The following is a 17,835-nucleotide window of genomic DNA, read 5'->3' as shown; positions in this document are numbered from 1 at the left end:
TGCCGTGATTGTAAACTCGCCTTCATGCGAGATAAGCCTGCTTTGATCCTGTTGAACCGTGGTTGTATCGGGCGGAGACCCGACAGACCAATGGGTTGTTCCGTTTGAAGTGCGTTGAGTTAGCATCGATTGATTAGCGATAACTAGCGCACGTGAGCCGGAATAATTCAGACGGTTCTGCCACAGTATTGGGATGAGATTATCGAGGAACTGTAGAAGTATCTTTCCAATAATTCATAAAAATAATATTGAAATATTCCAATTATATTATCAGAAGATATTTGTGGGAGAACTGATAGAGATCTCTAACGGCTGGCTATAAAAACAAAGCAGGCGGACATCCTCCTCCCATATACGCATACATGTTTGCTGATGAGTTTCTTATTCGCGAAGAGGGACATCCTGCCCGCGAAGAGGGCTTCGCGAATAAGAAACTTTTCTTATTCGCGAAGAGGCCCCTCCCGCGGCGGCAAAGGCATTCTGCCCGCCCAACGGGCGGGATGTGCCCTTTTTCTTATTTTTTGTTCGAATTTATGTTTTATAAACTATTTAAAATTTATACTTTTTTCAAATACAAGATTTATTCACCATACTCTTTTGTATACATATAAAATCAAATTTATGTTTTACAAACTATTTAAAATTCATACTTTTTTCAAATACAAGATTTATTCGCCATACTATTTTGTATACGTATAAAATTTTAGTTCAATTTTACGAAGAAGATTACGGTATCTAAAACTCGTACTAAGATGGTTAAGCGATAACATTTTGCAATGTAGAATCCAAATATTTCGATAGTACGATACATCAAGCCATTAAAAATAAAATAGCATGATACAAAAAACAGTTTAAATATAAAGAGTCCACCGAATCAGGAATGGCAATTAGTCGTGTAAATCAAACGAAATTAGTCGTGTAAATCAAAATTGATCGAAATGATAATTATAAAGGACTTACAGCTCGAACTGGCGGTAATACCGCTGGACGCTGCGTGCGATGCTGCAGAGGTCGATAGGCTAGCTGTGTATACGTGGGCGGACGCATGAGATGAACTGGAGGTCCCCTCGTCGTCTCTGCTGCAACACGCCAGTACACGTAACGCTCGCGTCAAGTTATCATGAATCCGACGAAAGCTCTCTTTGTACTGTGCCTCCGGTACACGTACTCCACGGTCAAACAACGTGATCTGAGATGCAGCGTCGACCTCCGTGCAGTGGATCAGATCGATCTGCATGAGTAATGGGAAGAAGAGTAATATTATCGATTTTTTTAAAAAAAATTTATATGTATACAAAAGAGTATGACGAATAAATCTTGTATTTAAAAAGTATGAATTTTAAATAGTTTGTAAAATATAAATTCGACCAAAAATAAGAAAAAGGGCACATCCCGCCCGTTGGGCGGGCGGGATGCTTTTGCCGCCACGGGAGGGGCCTGTTCGCAAATAAAAAAAGTTTCTTATTCGCGAAAAGGGACCTCCCGCCCGTTGGTTGGGCGGGAGGTCACTCTTCGCGAATAAGAAATTTTTTTTATTCGGGAGCAAGCCCCTCCCGCCCGTTGATCGGGCAGGAGTTACCTATTTTTAGAAATTTTCCAAATCGGCACCCTTTTTGGAATTTAAATTTTTTAACCTTTTTTTAAAAAATTCTTTGCTGATGGTATCCACCGGCTTCCCCAACAACGCCGTGCATGGTGATGAGGCCCAAGGTTCAGTGGATCGTGTGCTGAGCAACAGCCTGAACTAACCTAAGATGGGCTCATTTCTGGTGGGCCGAATGCACGGTGTGGATCAAAATTTTGCCCCATGCTGGGCCAAATGTTTCCCGTTGGTTTCCCGCGGGCCGCGTGTTACAGACCAGAAGACCCTGAGCGATGAGCAAGAGTGAGTAGAGCGGTAGCTGGGCCGTTTCTTCTATTGGGCCTGGGCCGTGTAATCGTACCATGGAATGGTGCGTAAATTCCTGGTCTCTGTGAAGGCAATCGGAAACTCGGAACATTTCCCCGACTCCTTCGTCTTCCTCTATTCAGAATTTCTCAATCTCTCGATCCTCTGTCTCTCCATTTTATCCCCATTCTTTTTTTTAGGACAATTTTATCCCCATTCTCGCCACCAAATCTATAGGAGCGACCCTAACACCGTGTGGCTGGGGTCGATCGATTCCAACTCGATCGCGTGGACGCCTGAAACCACCCGTCCCTCCGTCCGTCCGTCATCATGGCGCTCCGCTCCGTTCCGTTTCCATCCGTCCGTTGTGTCGGCTGGCCGGCTCCATCCACCGTCACGGGGAGACTCCTAACCTCGCATCACGACCGGTGATGGCGTGGTTACGACACTGACGACGCGGGGCCCGGCTGAAGCGGGGACCACACGAAGACGGGGCTGGGGCGGCGTCCGCGTAGAAAGGCCGAAAGGGAGAGATTTGTTGGTTGGGGCACCGTTTTCGGCCGCTTCCTTTTGGGAAAGAGAGGGGAGAGGTCGCGGGTGCGGGGCCCACCAGACGCGGCCGTCCCGTCGCCCAACGCACGCAAACGCAAAGCTCCATCGATCGATCTTCATGGGCGGGCGGGCCGCGGGCGCCCCATGCAGAAACGCCGCGCGGGCAGGCTCGTCGTCGTCTAGCTAGCCAGCAGCTCCTCGCGCCCGGCCGTTCCGTTCGCAGCAGCAGGGCGGGATCGCCGTCGCCGTCTGCCCCGACCCGGCGGGCCTGGATCGGAGCCTGGAGGGAAATGCTCCAGTGCAAGCAGTATCCGGTGCGAGGCACAAGCAACTGTGGTGCACGGATCGGAGTGTGCTAGGAGGCCGGTAGCACAGCACGTACGTCCCTAGTAGGATCTACTGTCAGTAGGAGGTAGCTCCTAATCTGCACCAGTAGCCTTTGCTTGGAAACCATGCATGCCCATACTAAACTCGCGTCCGTACCGGCGGTTGCGATGCACGACGCGTCGCGCCGCTGGCGTTGCGGTGTCAAGCATATGTGGCAGGGCACGTGCGGTGGCCATCTGTTCCGTCGGCAGCAACGGGAACAGTCTCCATGCACTAAAAAAAAATTAAATTATTTTGATGCAGGTCGGTTACAATAAACGTACGTTATTTGTAGCGGATAAGATACGTCGGTTGGCACGACGTTCCTTGCTATTTTTGCCCAAGTGGGGCATGCATATCGTGCTGGCGTCAATTAGTTATATTGTACCCCTCACAATAATTTTTGTTCATAGATAGAAAAGGTTATCAGTTTTTATATATATACAGAAAAAAATATAAAAAATACATTTTTTTGGATAAGAATATATAAACATACGTCGAACAACAGAAGAAGAGAGGCGGTACGCGCTGGAGGCATGCGCTGGCCACGGTGGCGGACGTGCATGATTTGCAGCGCAGCACCGCGGTGCAGTGCAATCAGCCACCAGTAGAAGTAGGTGCGCTTCGTGTGTGGGGGTGGCGTAAGTCGGGCGCACCAATCCCACCTCCCAATCCCAAAGAGGAGACTTGATTGCATTTTCGGGAGCAGCACAGCATCGTTAACGCGCACGAGGACGACGGGGGGGTAGCAGGACTGCGGGAGCGGTGTACTGTCAACTGTGTACCAGAACCAACGATAGCTAGCTCTAGCGGAGGGAGGGAGATGAAAAGATGGAGTAGTTGCTGCGGTTGACGACGACGAGCAGGAGACTGCGAGCGGGGAACGGGAGGCGGAGGCGGTCCCCGTAATCGCAGTCGCGGCGACGGGAGACGACGGGGGCGAGGCGAGCAGGGGACGGGCGGACGCTTCCTCCTCCGCATCTCTCACCTCACCTGCCACCGCGGCTCGCTCGTCTCGCCTGTGGCCCCTTTCGGCCGCCTTTGCCTTTCGCCTTTGCAGCCTTTTTGCTGTGCTTGCTCCCCCTCCCCTACCCTTCCTCTGCGACTCCCCTCCCCCACTCCTCCCTCCCTCCCCCCACTCCCTTCTTCTCCACTCGGCCGCCGGGCACTCCGCCTCGCCCCGGCCTCGCACCGGATGTCCACAATGCTGCCCTCCAGATCAAGGTGACGTGCCACATCCCCCGCGCTCTCGCATTTTTTTTCTCGCCTCAGGTTTTTGTGGTTCGGGTTTCGGTTTCATCTTCGATTCCGAGTGGCAGATCTATCCCGGTAGAACGGCCGCTCTGTTTCGTCGGGAGCGTTTGGATTTTCTCGCGTTCCTCTCCTCAGATTCGCTGCGCCGTGTTTGCCTTTCCGTCGAGATTTTCCGCCGCACGCGCTCGCGCCAATGCGCCACCTCCAGATGCCGCTTCGTCAACTTAAAATGCTCGAATTTTCGATCGTAACGGCCGCTCCGTCTTGCTCTTTTGGTTTTGTTTGATCCTAACAAGAAAAAAAAAAGAACTTGAGCCTGCGTGATTTCACTCCACTCGTCGTTCTCGATTCGGCAACAGAGGAGGGAGAAAACAGTTCCATTTTTAATGGATGTCGCCATTGGCAGATCTGGGCCGAACGAGTCCCCCATCAGCAGCAGGGGCAGGCCGAGCACGCCCTCCTCCAACCACCGCCCGTCCACGCCGTCCTCCACCCACCGCCCCTCCACGCCGTCCTCCAACCACCGCCCCTCCACGCCGGGCGGCACCAGGAGGAGCAGCGTCGGGACGCCGTCCACGCCGCGCTCCCGCGCCAACGGCGCGGGACTCTTCAAGTCCGAGCCCAACTCGCCGCCGTCGTCGGCCGCGCAGAGCGCGCGCCCGCGCCTCTCGTTCGACCGCTCGCCGAGATCCGCGGACTCCAAGCCCGTCGTCGAGCGCCGGGTGCCCAAGATCGGCACGCCCCCTGATGTAAGTGCGCTGCACTTCTCACTGCACTTTCTTTTCCCCTTTCCTCTCGGTCACTGAATCACCGAAATGGTGCTGCATTGTCAACATTGTGTCGTTTTTGGTGCACACTGTGGTGGTTGGTCACTGTGATTTTGTCCCTGGGATTGCAGAAGCAGCCGCGGAGGGAGGCCGAACTGCAGGCGCGGCTTGAGTCCGCCCAGGAGGACCTGAAGAAGGCCAAGGATCAACTGGCCTTCATCGTCGGAGAGAGGGACCGACTTGTCGGGGAGCTCAATGAGGCCAAACGAGTCGCTGATGAGACCCACGAGAAGCTCCAGGATGCCCTCATGGCCAAGAGGTGGGCCGAGGAGGCCACTGAGATCGAGAAGTTCCGGGCGGATGAGCTTGAGCAGGCAGGCATCGATGAGGCGCAGCGGCGGGAGGAGGAGTGGCAGAGGGAGATTGAGTGCGTGCGTAGCCAGCATGCCGCCGACCTGGAGAGTTTGGTCAACACGACGGAGGAGCTGGAGAGGCTCAGGCGTGATCTTGCGATGGCAAACGAAGCCAAGAAGGCTGCTCTTGGCCACGCAGATGATGCCATGAAGATCGCTGAGGTCAATGCGGAGAAGGTGGAGATCCTCTCGAACGAAGTTGTTCGATTGAAAGGGTTGCTTGATTCAACTGCTGCAAGTGAGGAGAGTAAAATCCGTGAAACTGAGGTTCTTGTTAAGAATCTGGAGTCCGAGGTTTCATCTCTCAAAGTTAAACTTGAGGAGGCAAAAGTCCTTGAGGAGAGATTGGCCCAGGCAGAAAAAACGATTGAGGAGCTTAAATCACAGATAGCTGATGCTCAGAAGGTCGAGTCAGACATCCGCCAGCAGTTAGAAGAATGGAAGGAGAAGTCAGGATCACTTGAGATGAAACTGGAGGAAGTTACTCTGTCCGAGAAGTTCAAAAGTGACTCTCTTGCCTCTACAACTGAAGAGATGGACAGGTTGCACTCTATGTTGCAAGATAGAGAATCAGAAATTGAAGTTCTTAAAGGAAAGACAACCGCCTTGGAAATTGAGGTGGCAAGGCTTTTAGCAGAAGTAAATGACTCCAACGAGCACTTGGATGCATCGCAGCAGGAGGTGTTTGGACTGCAGACAACAATAGATGTTCTGAGGAACAAGCTTGAGGCTGCAGAACTAGCTGCTTCAGAGGCTCTGGACAATGAGAAGACTGCTAACACGAAGATCGAAGGCCTGACCGAGGAGAAAACTAAGCTCATTAGTGAGCTGGAAGATGCTATAGGTAGAGAGGAGAGAGAGAAAAGGGCAGTGGAGGATCTTACTGCCGCATTGGATAAGGCATCTTGCGAGGCACATGAAGCGCACGATAGGTTTCAGAAGAAAGAAGATGATTATGAGCATGCTCTTGCACAGATAGGTGATCTGAAGATGGCTCTAAAGAGTACGGAAGAGAGTTATGAGGTAATGCTCGATGAGGCAAACCATGACATAACTGGCCTAAGGGAAACTGTCGAGAAGCTGGAGGCTGAGGTGAGCAAGTACAGAGATGAATGTGATTCTAAGGAGCTTGACCTTATCACAGCAAGCAAGCAGTCTGAACAAGAAATTGCTGCTCTTAAAGTAAAAGCGGAGCAGGTAGCTGCATCATTGCGAGGTGCAGAGGATGAGCTTGAAGCAGTCAATGAAGAGAAAGAGAGGCTTCAAGAGAAACTTGCGCACACAGAAGCAGCAGTTGCTGAAGCCAACAAAGCTGTGCAGGAGGCAAAGAATGAGAAGGAGAGGCTTCAAGAGAAACTTGCGTACACGGAATCAGCGGTTGCTGAGGCCAGCATGGCTGCACAGGAAGCAAAGACTGAGATGGAGAGGCTTCAAGAGAAATTGACATATACAGAGTCGGCGGTTGCTGAAGCCGACAAGGCTGTGCAGGAGGCAAAGGCTGAGAGTTCGCAGCTGAGGGAGAGGTTACTTGACAAAGAGAATGCATTGCAGAACCTAACCCAGGAGAATGATGAGTTCAGGACGCGAGAAGCTGATGCCATGAAAAAAATAGAGGAGTTGTCTGCTCTTCTCGCTGAAGCGATGACAAAGAAGCATCCTGAGGAGGAAGAGAAGCTAGTTGTCGTGGATGAGGCGCACAATTCTGTGGGTGAAGAATTTACCCGTTCTGTTGCAGAAAATGAATATACTGAAGAAATTGATGATAAAAAGTTGCATCTGGAAGTCAACGTAGATGACATGAAGTACAATGGAGGCATGAATCACGACGAGAAAGATGACAGCAAGGTCGAACAAGAGGAACTGAAGATTGATCGCACTGTGCAAGAGAGTGACAAAGTTGCCGAGATGGAAGAACCGACAGAAAACAGAAAGCAAGAGACTGAATCGTTGACCGATGAATTGGATTCCAAGAAGGAGGACAGCGGCACGGAGACCGCAAATGGAACGGCCATACCAGAAGATACGGCAAGTAAAGTGGCAATGTCCCCGACGAAACCGCAGCAGCAGCAGAAAAAGAACAAACCTCTACTGAAGAAGTTTGGGAGCTTACTGAAAAAGAAAAACAGCAAGTAGCCGAACAGCGCCTGTACTATTAGTGTCGTTTTGATTTTCCTTTTCTTTTCTTTTCTTTTCGGTTTGTTTGATGCGGTGTTGTGCTTCCTATGCGTTTTACTGCCAATGCCTGTATTTGTGGTGATTGGAGAAGTTTGTGGGTGTCGTGATTTTTTCTCTCTCCTTTTTACGTTTAACTCGGACCTATATGGTGTTGGCTGCTACCTACCTATCTCCACGTTTGTGGCAGTTCACTTGTGTGTAAATGGAGTTCCTCCTGGTCAGAATGGCTGGCTATTCGTTTCTAAAACTCTGCAGCTGACAGCTCCTTGGTTGTAATTGTAATGCAATGTACTGTGCCAGTGACCTAACCTGGATGTAATGCTAGTGTTACCAAGTCCTTTTAAGCATTTCTTATCATCATAATGCTGAGCACCTGCAATGAAGTGAAACGAAGTGAGTTGGCTCATGATTGTCTTTGTGTGGTTGCAGGCTCCTAATCTTTGGTGGTTGCTTAAGAAGACGGCATCGATCAAATCGGGATCAGGTGCATAAAAGGTGCAGCAGGTGTGACCGGATTGGAATCATTTAGGCAGGCGCCGGAGGTTGGGTTATCATCGGCTCTTTTACCACACCGACAGCAAAGTATCAAATCATTTCTGGCGGCAGCAGGTTTGTTTAATCCTCTCCAGTCTCCAGGCTCTTTACATTTTTGTCGGATGCATGATGCCCTTGTGCGTGTCCTCACGCTCGGTTGGCTCGTCGGTTTTCCCAACCGTGAGCTGTTCCAACCGCAGATGACATGTGAATCCTCGTGCCCGCTGGACGGTTGGAGCCCATGGGATGGGAGTTTGGTGGCTCGCCCGGCGCCGCTGCGGCCGCGCCCCGTTGCCCGTCGTCTCGTGCGGCCTGTGACTTCTTGCCGGACAGCGACGTCGTAACCCTCCGACTCCGAGCGGGGGAGCTGTTGCCCGAGACGTCGCTGGCAGCGGCAGTGGCCGCACCGGGGAGGCAAGGTGATGGCATGGGACGTACGATGAGGGGCCCGGCTGCAGGATGGCGACCTGCCTGCAACCGTTCTGACGAAACTTGTGGGATCAGATCACCTCTGCTGGAGGCAGGAGCGCACATTCTTCACAGTACCTCGTAGTACTGCCTGCAGTGCGTCCTGGTACGAGACAGGGTGTGGTGGTTTGTGCGGCCACTGTAATTGTGATCACCTACTGCTACTGACCCTTGCCTGAGTTGGGTGCAGCATTCATCATCATCGAACTGTGATGACCTGCCGAGAGGATGAATTTAGAGGAACTTTCGTGCGTAAATTCGGCTAGCTGTTCACACACAGAAAGAGCAGACGGACGGACAGTCAGACAGATGGGTGTGCTTTCCTTCAGCTGAAGAGATTCCTTCTACCTTTGCAGGAAGGAGGCAAGTTCCTAACCAATCCTACATCTTTACTATAGGTCTACATGACATATTATAATAATGTACCGCCAGTACAGTGCATTAGTTATTTTCAAAAAAAGTACAGGGCATTAGTATTTATATATATAATAAGTGGTAACGTAGTCCAGTCGACGTCAGTCGCAGGTGCCACATTGGCCTCAGGAAGTGACATCCTACTGCTCTGGGTTTCGGAGGGCAGTATACTCCCTCTCTTTTCTAAATTATATATAGTAAAATTTATATATTTTAATTTGTCAAAATAAATTATAATTTATAATAGTGGAACGGAGGTAGTAGCTAGCAAAAGAGAAAACAAAGCTAGAATCGTGCGGGCCATGCATGGTAGGACTAGGATAGCAGCCCAAGCGGAGGCGACTGATCAACCGCGCATTTGGAGCCTTGCTCCGCTGCAGTGTCTGCGTAAGGTGGAGTTGGGGAAGCAACCGCAGCGCCGACAGCAATGCAGCAGCAGCTGAAATCGATGCGACTCCATTCCCATCCTGTCCTATCATAGTATCATCTTGCTCAACATGCAAACAAATAAAGGCAGCACTGCCATTTCTGAAACTGAACCTTCATTCACAATTTCACATAACTGTCTTTCTCCGGGGCTGTCGTCATATTCTTTTGGCAGCAGAGCAACGTGGAAATTGTATTAGGTGAGGGCAGGGTAAGGTAAGGTTAGGTTAGGTTCGTTTGGTAACATGCACTCATCACTCACTGACCATACACCAGGTATCTTCCCTTTAGAGAGCAAAGAGCATCCGTCGTCCATGTTTTGGCCCTTTTGACCATTCGCTTTGCTTGGCTTTGTCCTTTTATTTTTGTTGGTCTGAATCTTGGCGGGTGAGCCTTTGGTGACAGACACACAGTTGGGGATTGTACTCGAACAATGCAGCAACAGGGTGAGCTAGGCAGAGCCAACTGACTTATAGGCTACTTTTGACCGCAGTAGACATTGAAGTATTTTCTAGGCGTAGACGGTAGGTTCTACAAGTTTGTTTTTTTAGTACTATGTTTTGTTTTTTAGGTATTGTGTTTTTTTTTGTTTTAGCCCTTGAAAAAAGGGTTGGGCCTCACCAACGAACATAGAACCGGGTGCTACTTACACATGACACATCAAGAGATAGCTGCTTTTTTATAAATGTAGTTGAACAAGTGCATCCAAATACAGATAAAAAAACAGCACCTACAGCTGAAAGGCTTAGAGCCATGGGAGTGCCCCACTACTAAAGTTGAGGAGTATGTGTGACGTAGAGCATGTGCCTGCCCAACTAACCAAGCCAGGGACCCACAGGACAATAGATTAAACGGAGGGCTCCATCAGCACCTCCAAAGTACGTAGCGCTGGTACGTGTGGAGGACGCCATGATGCCACAATAATTATTCTCATATCTTGTGGGCATCCGGATTGTCCTCTGCCGTGCAGGAGGAACAGGGATAGGAATGTCTCAAGACCAGATCGCAGATGGGAGTGCGAGTCTTGCGGAGTGTTACTGCTACCTCTGCGACGTATTTTTCTCCCCTTACGACAGCCATAACAGAGGAGGGCAGAGCCAGGGACATTCACGGCATGGGTAACTTCATTTTGACCGACCCACGCAGCGCTGCTCCCTTTTTGCTGCCCTCTGAATTATGATTTTTTTTTTCGAAAAGAAAAATTATGATTACAACTTTTACATTCATGACCAACCCAAGCAGCGTTCGGTTCATCTGCCATCGACCCATCCATATCCATCCGTCCATTCGGTGCTAGTACAAGAATTGATTCATTTCGGTCCCTGTACCGGGCTATTTTTCTGTAAAAAATCGTGCTGTTTTCCGTGTGGATGACCAACTAAACTAGTGTGTGGGTGCGCTTCCATCATTCGCGATTTCACCAAATCATGGAAGTTACCGGTAGCTAGCTAGGTAGGTTGCCAGCTCATCGACTCTCAGCCACAAGCATACCACCAGTTCACTGGAAAAAAAAAGAGAGAATAAATGTTACTCGATTTTATTTCGTTTTGGACTTTTGAGAGAGGAAATGTAGACTCCGACACTCTGTAACTTGAATGAAGAAGGCAAGACCCACGGGCCTAGGAAGCGGGAATACTAGCAGTCGCGCGCGCGACTGGCTGTAACCCGGTCACAGAAGCTCAGATACTTGGGCCTTTTTCATTTTATATTGGCCCACAAAGGTATGCCGAGCAGTATGCTGACGTCGCAAAAATTAGATATTCAAATGAAATTTCAATTATACCGTTGGGTTTCCTCGATAAGATTTTCAAAACTAGACTACACTTAACTATATTAGATAAAAATATTATTAGAACATTTTTCTAAATGTGAAATAATTTTTTTGTTGAGATAGAACCATTGTTCCAGCTTCACAATTAAAATGTTCTAACTAAATATTATTCAAATATATGCAAATCTAGTCTTATTTTGAACATCTCTTCGTTATGAGTACAGTAGTGAAACCGGTTTCTATTTCGAGTGTTCGGTTTGGAAAATATTTACATTTTTGTTTGAGATCGTATTTGTACTTCTCAGGCTATGTAGCAGTCCACCACCGTGATTACAGCCCATGTAATAAACTCTTGTACGTCAGCTTCTGTGACGAATCAACTCCTGGTCACGCGCGTGGCTCGGAACAGGCCCCCTAGGAAGTTCGTTGGACAAAATCAGGCCCAATACAATGGGCCTTTGGGAGACCCTCTGAGAAGCAAGAGAAAAGGCCTGCTTGGCTGCATAATCAGCTTACAGAAGATTAAGCTCGTGTAGTGGGCTGCCACGAATCTCCCTCCACATCCACAGTGCCATGCTCAACTGAACAGCCCCGCACGTTGCCTGCCACAACCACAGAGGGATCGATCCCAGAATCCCTGACCGTTAACTCATTTTCTCAGTGCTTGGAACATGCGCTGCACGACCACCTCTCGTCCTCCACCATCATAGTGATCGCATGAGGTTTCTTCATCCTCCTGGCTCGTCCTCCTCCTCCCTCTTCTCTCCATCTCAACATCTGCATCCAAGCGCTGGATCCTGAACTCCAACCAAGTTCAGAAGCTGCCTCTGCTCTCAGGCGCAGTTGACAATGCTGGCCTCCAAACCCAAGTAAGCAAACATCTCACCCTGTATCTTTCCTTCCTACTGTTAAGTACTAATTACTACTGCTTGCTCTCGTGACTGCCTTTGCTCTTATTGCTGAATCTCTAAGGATCGTCTAACGTTTACTTTCTGCATATAAGCCAATATTTCATCCAATTTCATTTTAAGAATCTTTTGCTTTTGAAATCAATCACCGTACAACATACGTGTTGATATATCTATATCTCTATCTCTATCTCTACTATTTCAAAAGCAAGCAGTGATTTCTTGGTCCGTCACTCGGAATCCTAATCGGAATTCGGACAAATCACAGAATCACAATCGGAACCCGAACAATCAATGCTTCACGCGGTCACCGCACGGCCTGTACACCGAGTAAAAAAACACAAAGTTGGTAGTCTTATATAGATTCAGGTAAAATTTATAATATCCTAGCAACGCAGAGACACTGCGCTAGTTTATTCTTAAATACGCAAAAGAATTGCATACCTTTGTACTTTGTATTAAAATAGAGAAAAATATTTAGTTACACAATGCGCCTCGCAATTTAAAGGAGCGCAATATGGACCTGGACATACACAAATGTTGATACGTAGGCTAGCCTCACACAAATGTTGTTTGGGCTGCTCAAAAAGATCCCTCTTCTGAAAAAATGCTTTATGCAGCTCTCAACCTGCACATGCCAGTTAAAGTCTAAAACGAAATATTCTGAAAAATGCGAAACCAGCTGCATGATGTGTAAGCATTGCTCTAACGAATTACTGAATGCAGCCCAAACGGCCTCTCCGAAGATTCCAACCACAAAAAGCCGTCCAGCCGCAGGGCGACGTCGGCACCTCGAGTCAGCAGGCTAGCAAAGGCCGCCGGAGCGCCGAGCAAACCGGCGGACCGCGCGCCTTCCCCGCTGCACCATGCCGCCGGCGGCGTCCCCCTCGACAGGTCCTCGGCGTCCATCGACCTGCCGGCAAAGCCGTCGCCCGGCGCAGCTGCAGCAGAGCGCCGGTCCTTCAAGGCGCCGGCGGCGGCATCATCCCGCGCCGCCGCTACCGATGTAAGACAAAGGCGACGCGGATTCACAGAGTCTAGCTACCAGATGATCGATCACGCGTTCCTGTAATCTCGGGTCTAAATTTGCCCCCGTGTCTTGGTGTTGATCAGAAGCAGCAGAGGATGGCGAAGACGTCGGAGCTGCAGGCGCAGCTGAGACTCGTGCAGGAGGACCTGAGGAACGCGAGGGAGCGCCTGGCCTCCGTCGAGAACGACAAGGCCCAGATCCTCGAGGACCTGGCGCTGGCCAGGCGGCTCGCCGACGACGCCCGCGGGAAGCTGGAGGAGTCGCTGGCCGCGCGGCGGACGGCCGAGGAGGCGCTGGAGCTGGAGAGGTTCAAGTCCACGGAGCGCGAGCAGACGGCCGTCGACCTCGCCCACCGGACGGAGGACGAGTGGCGGCGGAAGTACGACAGCATCAAGAGGCGCCACGCCGAGGACGTCGCCTCCCTCATCGCCGCGACCAGAGAGCTCGACGGCGTCAGGGATGAGCTGGCGGTCACGGCGCAGGCCAGGAACGCGGCCCTGGATCAGGCGGATGAGCTGCAGAGGATCGCCAACGACAACGCCAAGAAGGTGGAGGTCCTGATGGCTGAAGTGGCCCGGCTCAAGTCCCGCCTCGACACCGAGCTGGAGACCAAAGCGAAAGAAGCCGCGGAGATCGTCGGGAAGCTGGAATCCGAAGCCTCCGCGTTGAGAGCGGAGCTCCAGACGGCGAGGGCGTTCGAGGAGAAGCTCGCCAGAGCGGAAGAGCTCCTGGAGGGGCTCAAGGTTGACCTCGCGTACGCCAAGAGCGCCGAGGCGGACGCCAGCCGGTCGGCGCAGGAGTGGAAGAACAAGGCGGAGTCGCTGGAGACTCGCCTGGGAGAAGTCTCGCGGCTGAACAGACGCAACGAGGAGTCGCTCGCGTCATTGACCAACACCTTCGAGGACTGCACGTCCATGCTCCAGGATAAGCAGTCGCAGGTCCTCCAGCTTCAGGAGAAGGTGGCGTCCTTGGAGAAGGAAGCGAGCGAGCACAAGGAAGGCTTCCTCGAGGCCAGCAGGCGTCTCGACGTCGCGACGACGGAGGCATCTGAATTACAGGCGGCCATTGATAGACTGAGGTCTGAACACGAGCTTCTACATGAGGCACATCGACAAGTTGTTGTATCTTATAAGACGGCGAGTGCTCAGGTCAGCCACCTCACTGAAGACAAGGACAGGCTGCTCAAGGAGCTTGACGACACCAGAGATGAGAGGGACAAGGTGAAGAAGGCTGTCGAAGACTTGGCGGCTGCGCTACGCGAAGTGTCATCAGAGGCAAGAGAGGCCAAGGAGAGAGTCCTCGCAAAACAAGCAGAGCTAGAAAATGCTCAGCTTCAGATATCTGAACTGAAGACTGCGATGAAGAATGCAGAGGACAGACACCAGTCAATGCTTGATGAGTCGAACTATGAGACTGCCTGCCTCAAGAAGGCAGTTGAGAAAATGGGTTCAGAGGCCAAGAGTTCAAAGGATGAGTGGATCTCTAAAGAGGCTGGGTTCGTCGATATGCTCAAGAGATCGGACGATGGAATAAGCTCTATCCAGACAGAGATGAACAGGCTGATGGAGTCTCTCAGAGTTGCACAGAATGAAGTGCAGGAGCTCAAGGCAGACAGAACCCAGCTGCTCAACAAGCTGCAAGAATTTGAATTTCAGGCAATGAACACTAGCTCAAGTGCTGATGAAGCAAAAGCAGAAACCTCACACCTCAAAGACCTGCTGTCCTTCAAGGACAAGGAGCTGCTTGCTATGAACCATGAAGTCACCGAGCTGCGACTGAGAGAACGAACGGCGTCAGAGAAGGCTAGCGAGCTCTCGAAGTTGCTTGCAGAGGTGAAAGCAAGAAAAGCCGAAGAAGAAAACAATGACAAGTCCAAGGCCCAGATCACCAAGCTGGAAATGGACAAGGTGCTCGAATCACTGAAAGCCGCCGAGTCGGAAGCCAAGGCTACAAAGGATGAGAAGATGCAGCTGCAGAACAAGCTGAGGCTGCTCGAGTCCAAGATCACCGAGGCCAACCTGACCTCGGAGGAGGCAAAGATCAGCAGCCTGAGGTTGAAGGAGACGCTGGAAGACAAGGAGCACGAGCTGGCGAGCATCTCGCGGGAGAACAGCAAGATGCGGGCACGAGAAGCGGCTGCCCAAGCCAGGATTGATGAGCTCGCCGCGCTGCTCGCCGAGGCCACGGCCAGGAAAGGAGGGGAGGCATCGAACGGGGCGGTCGCCAGGAGCCCAGAGAAGCAGCCCAGCGCGCTCCTGAAGCTGATCTGCTCGCCCATGCATCATAGCGTCCGAGACGACGACAACAACGCCGAGAGCATCATCCAAGTGGAGGACATCAAGCACGTGGAAGTGGAGACGGTCAGGCAGGTGAAGCATGACAAGGAGAGTATCATATCAGCGGTGGACGCCAACTCCTTGGAGAACAGCAAGATCATAGAGGATGACCTGTCCAAAGAGAGGGACGACGATTCCGAGTCGGTCGACGACGACGACGACATTGAGTCACCGGGGGACGACGGGCTGGTGGATCAGATGAATGGGCTGCTGATCCATGGCCCGACGTCGTCGTTCAACCAGGATCAGCACGTCCACAAGAAGAAGAAGGCTCTTCTGAAGAAATTCGGGAGCCTGCTGAAGAAGAAAGCTCACTTCACCAAGCTGAGCAGCCACTCCTAAGGTGGCTTCAGCAAAGGCTTTTATTTTTCGTAATCAGTATGTGATTCAGGTTATTCATTTGTAAACAATTTTTGTGGTTGTGAACCTAAATACAAAAAGGTACCGTGAGTAGCTGTGTTCCCCAGAGATGCAAGAAAGCTACTTGCATTGCATCCCCACCCATTAGTTTGTTCTGTACTACTTATGCTGCACATTCTTCAGCAATTATTCTTTCGTTGTTACTTGTTATTGCCAAACCTAGTTATTGTCAGAGTACGTACCGTTGCTGAATCAGCGCTCTGGATTGCTATGTCAATATTATCTAGACGAACACCAAGGTCCTAAATATCAATGTTGTGATCATGCGGGTACTGGTTCCTCTTGCAACTGTTGCCATCGGCATTAGCCTAAACATTCCAGGATCAGTGGATGGAATCTCAACAGCCAAGACTTAAAACTTAAAATACATCGAATTCCTCCGGTACCACAAATGCTAAGGTCCAAGAGGCTGCAAGTAAGGATGCAAGTGGGTACATAATAGTATTTTTTGGATCAACTAATTAATTATGATGACATATCACTCTAGTTTATTTTCTCTCCCAAATTATTTACGTAGAATGTCATTCTAGTTCATTTTATCAATTTTTTGGATCGATCCAATAATCTAAAATATATATATATATATATATATAGCTTGCATCCAGCATGCAACCGAGCGATTATATGGTCTGCACAAAACACAGAGAGATCGAGAGGACTGAAAGGAAGCGCAACACGAGTGTGGAAGAAAGGTAGAGCACCTGGCTACCATTGCTACACCTTCCTGTAGCTGTCGTTCCGGTTCCGGCCCCGTCTGGCGCCTGGTGTCACGAGCAACCGGGCAGCAGCTGGCTTGCTCCTATGATCCGTTCCAGGTCAAAGATTTCTGCGCCGACGGCCGATCCTTCCGGCGTCGCAATCAGGCTTCAGGCGGCCCTCGAGCAGTTGAGATGGCAGCGATCACTCTCTCTCATCATTGTGGACACTGGCCCTGGGGTTGGAGGCACACCACACCAGGTAGACTAGATGCACAAGGCTGGCTGGCACGTCCCCGTCCAATCCGTCCCCTGATCCCATGCAGAAACAGCGGCTGGACTGAAGAAGATACTGCTAGGATGGATGCAGGGTAAAAAGCACCAAATATCCTGCGGATTCCCAGCAGCAGCACAATGGTGTGGACGGCAACCTGAACCTGATACTACAACAACATCGTCTTCGCCTAGCTCCTATCGAACCCAGATGAATGCCATGAATAAAGAAAGATAACACAGATTAGGACTGGTATATAGTTGTATATATACAAACCCAGTGATCAATTCCTCGCAGGTTTTGGCCAAACAGCAGGCTGAGGCAAGCAAACAAGCAGGCGCGTGCGGACCGGAGCACGTCGCCGTCAGGCTCCAACCCGCCGCCCTTGTCACGATATTCTCCGGTCTCTTTTGGAAGTGCCCTCCGGTTTCTACCGAGGAACGAAGGAAAAAAGGGCGGCGAGGTAAACAAGTAAGCGAGCGATGATGAGACCACGACAGCCACCGGAGCTACTTTACTCGGGTTAGTGCCGGATCAACAGGCAGATCTGCCCGGGCAGCCGGCCTCTGTCAGTAACCCGGAGGCCGATAGGTTTCAGATTTCGTTGACCGGTGACCAGATCACCACATGCAGTCGGGCAGGTAGCAAGCGAGTCTACCCTCCACACGACCACACCACACCACACACTAGGAGCCAGAGCATCGCTCCTCCCCAAGTCAACGCTCTGTGGGGCCGACGAAAAAAGAAAATTCACTGAATTTAAACGGAATATGCCACATCACTCGAGAGGTTCCTTGCTTGACCGTAGAGATGGGCACCCAATTCCTCAAAATTTGGCTGGCTTGCTTGTTCTACACGCGGGCACGGCAGTACATACACAGACAGTTTAATCAACAGGGTTTCCTTTGAAACAATCCAGCAGGCTACTAGATGCCTCTGCGTCACATTTTCTTCTTTTTTTTTTCTGCGAGGGCACAGCTTGCAAGCTCAATAAAACAAGGACATGATGTAGCTTATGGTGATTGCTAGTATTCAATAGTAGTCTGGAGAATACTTCAATCATATCCATACCGTTCTCAATGCTTCCAAGTCAACCGAGATAACGGACATGGAGAACATGCTTGGCAATCAGCAAATCCCTTGG

The 17,835-nt window shown here is 50.6% G+C and overlaps 2 protein-coding genes across 2 annotated transcripts; both read left to right on the top strand.

Moving 5' to 3' along the window:
* Positions 1–3,403: 3,403 nt before the first annotated feature.
* On the top strand, positions 3,404–7,759 carry LOC112874542 (WEB family protein At3g02930, chloroplastic-like). The gene is made up of 3 exons (XM_025937913.1): positions 3,404–4,030; positions 4,467–4,809; positions 4,959–7,759. Exons 1-3 carry the CDS (start codon positions 4,002–4,004, stop codon positions 7,371–7,373), a joined length of 2,787 nt encoding a protein of 928 aa, XP_025793698.1. The 5' UTR covers positions 3,404–4,001; the 3' UTR covers positions 7,374–7,759.
* Positions 7,760–11,755: 3,996 nt separating this feature from the next.
* Positions 11,756–15,768, top strand: LOC112874543 (WEB family protein At3g02930, chloroplastic-like). The gene is made up of 2 exons (XM_025937914.1): positions 11,756–11,897; positions 12,663–15,768. Exon 2 carries the CDS (start codon positions 13,062–13,064, stop codon positions 15,642–15,644), a length of 2,583 nt encoding a protein of 860 aa, XP_025793699.1. The 5' UTR covers positions 11,756–11,897; positions 12,663–13,061; the 3' UTR covers positions 15,645–15,768.
* The last annotated feature ends 2,067 nt before the right edge of the window (positions 15,769–17,835 follow it).

Source organism: Panicum hallii, chromosome 9 (genome assembly GCF_002211085.1).
Source record: "Panicum hallii strain FIL2 chromosome 9, PHallii_v3.1, whole genome shotgun sequence".
Classification (NCBI taxonomy): Eukaryota; Viridiplantae; Streptophyta; class Magnoliopsida; order Poales; family Poaceae; genus Panicum; species Panicum hallii.
This window is presented reverse-complemented; position numbering and strand designations above follow the sequence as displayed.

What these genes read in the sequence shown, in the direction of transcription:
- LOC112874542 (XM_025937913.1), top strand. Translation starts at nt 4,002, where the DNA reads ATGTCCACAATGCTGCCCTCCAGATCAAG. An exon ending in ATGCTGCCCTCCAGATCAAG is followed by an intron (nt 4,031 to 4,466) that starts GTGACGTGCCAC and finishes CGCCATTGGCAG; the next exon opens with ATCTGGGCCGAACGAGTCCC. An exon ending in AGATCGGCACGCCCCCTGAT is followed by an intron (nt 4,810 to 4,958) that starts GTAAGTGCGCTG and finishes CTGGGATTGCAG; the next exon opens with AAGCAGCCGCGGAGGGAGGC.
- LOC112874543 (XM_025937914.1), top strand. Translation starts at nt 13,062, where the DNA reads ATGGCGAAGACGTCGGAGCTGCAGGCGCAGCTGAGACTCGTGCAGGAG.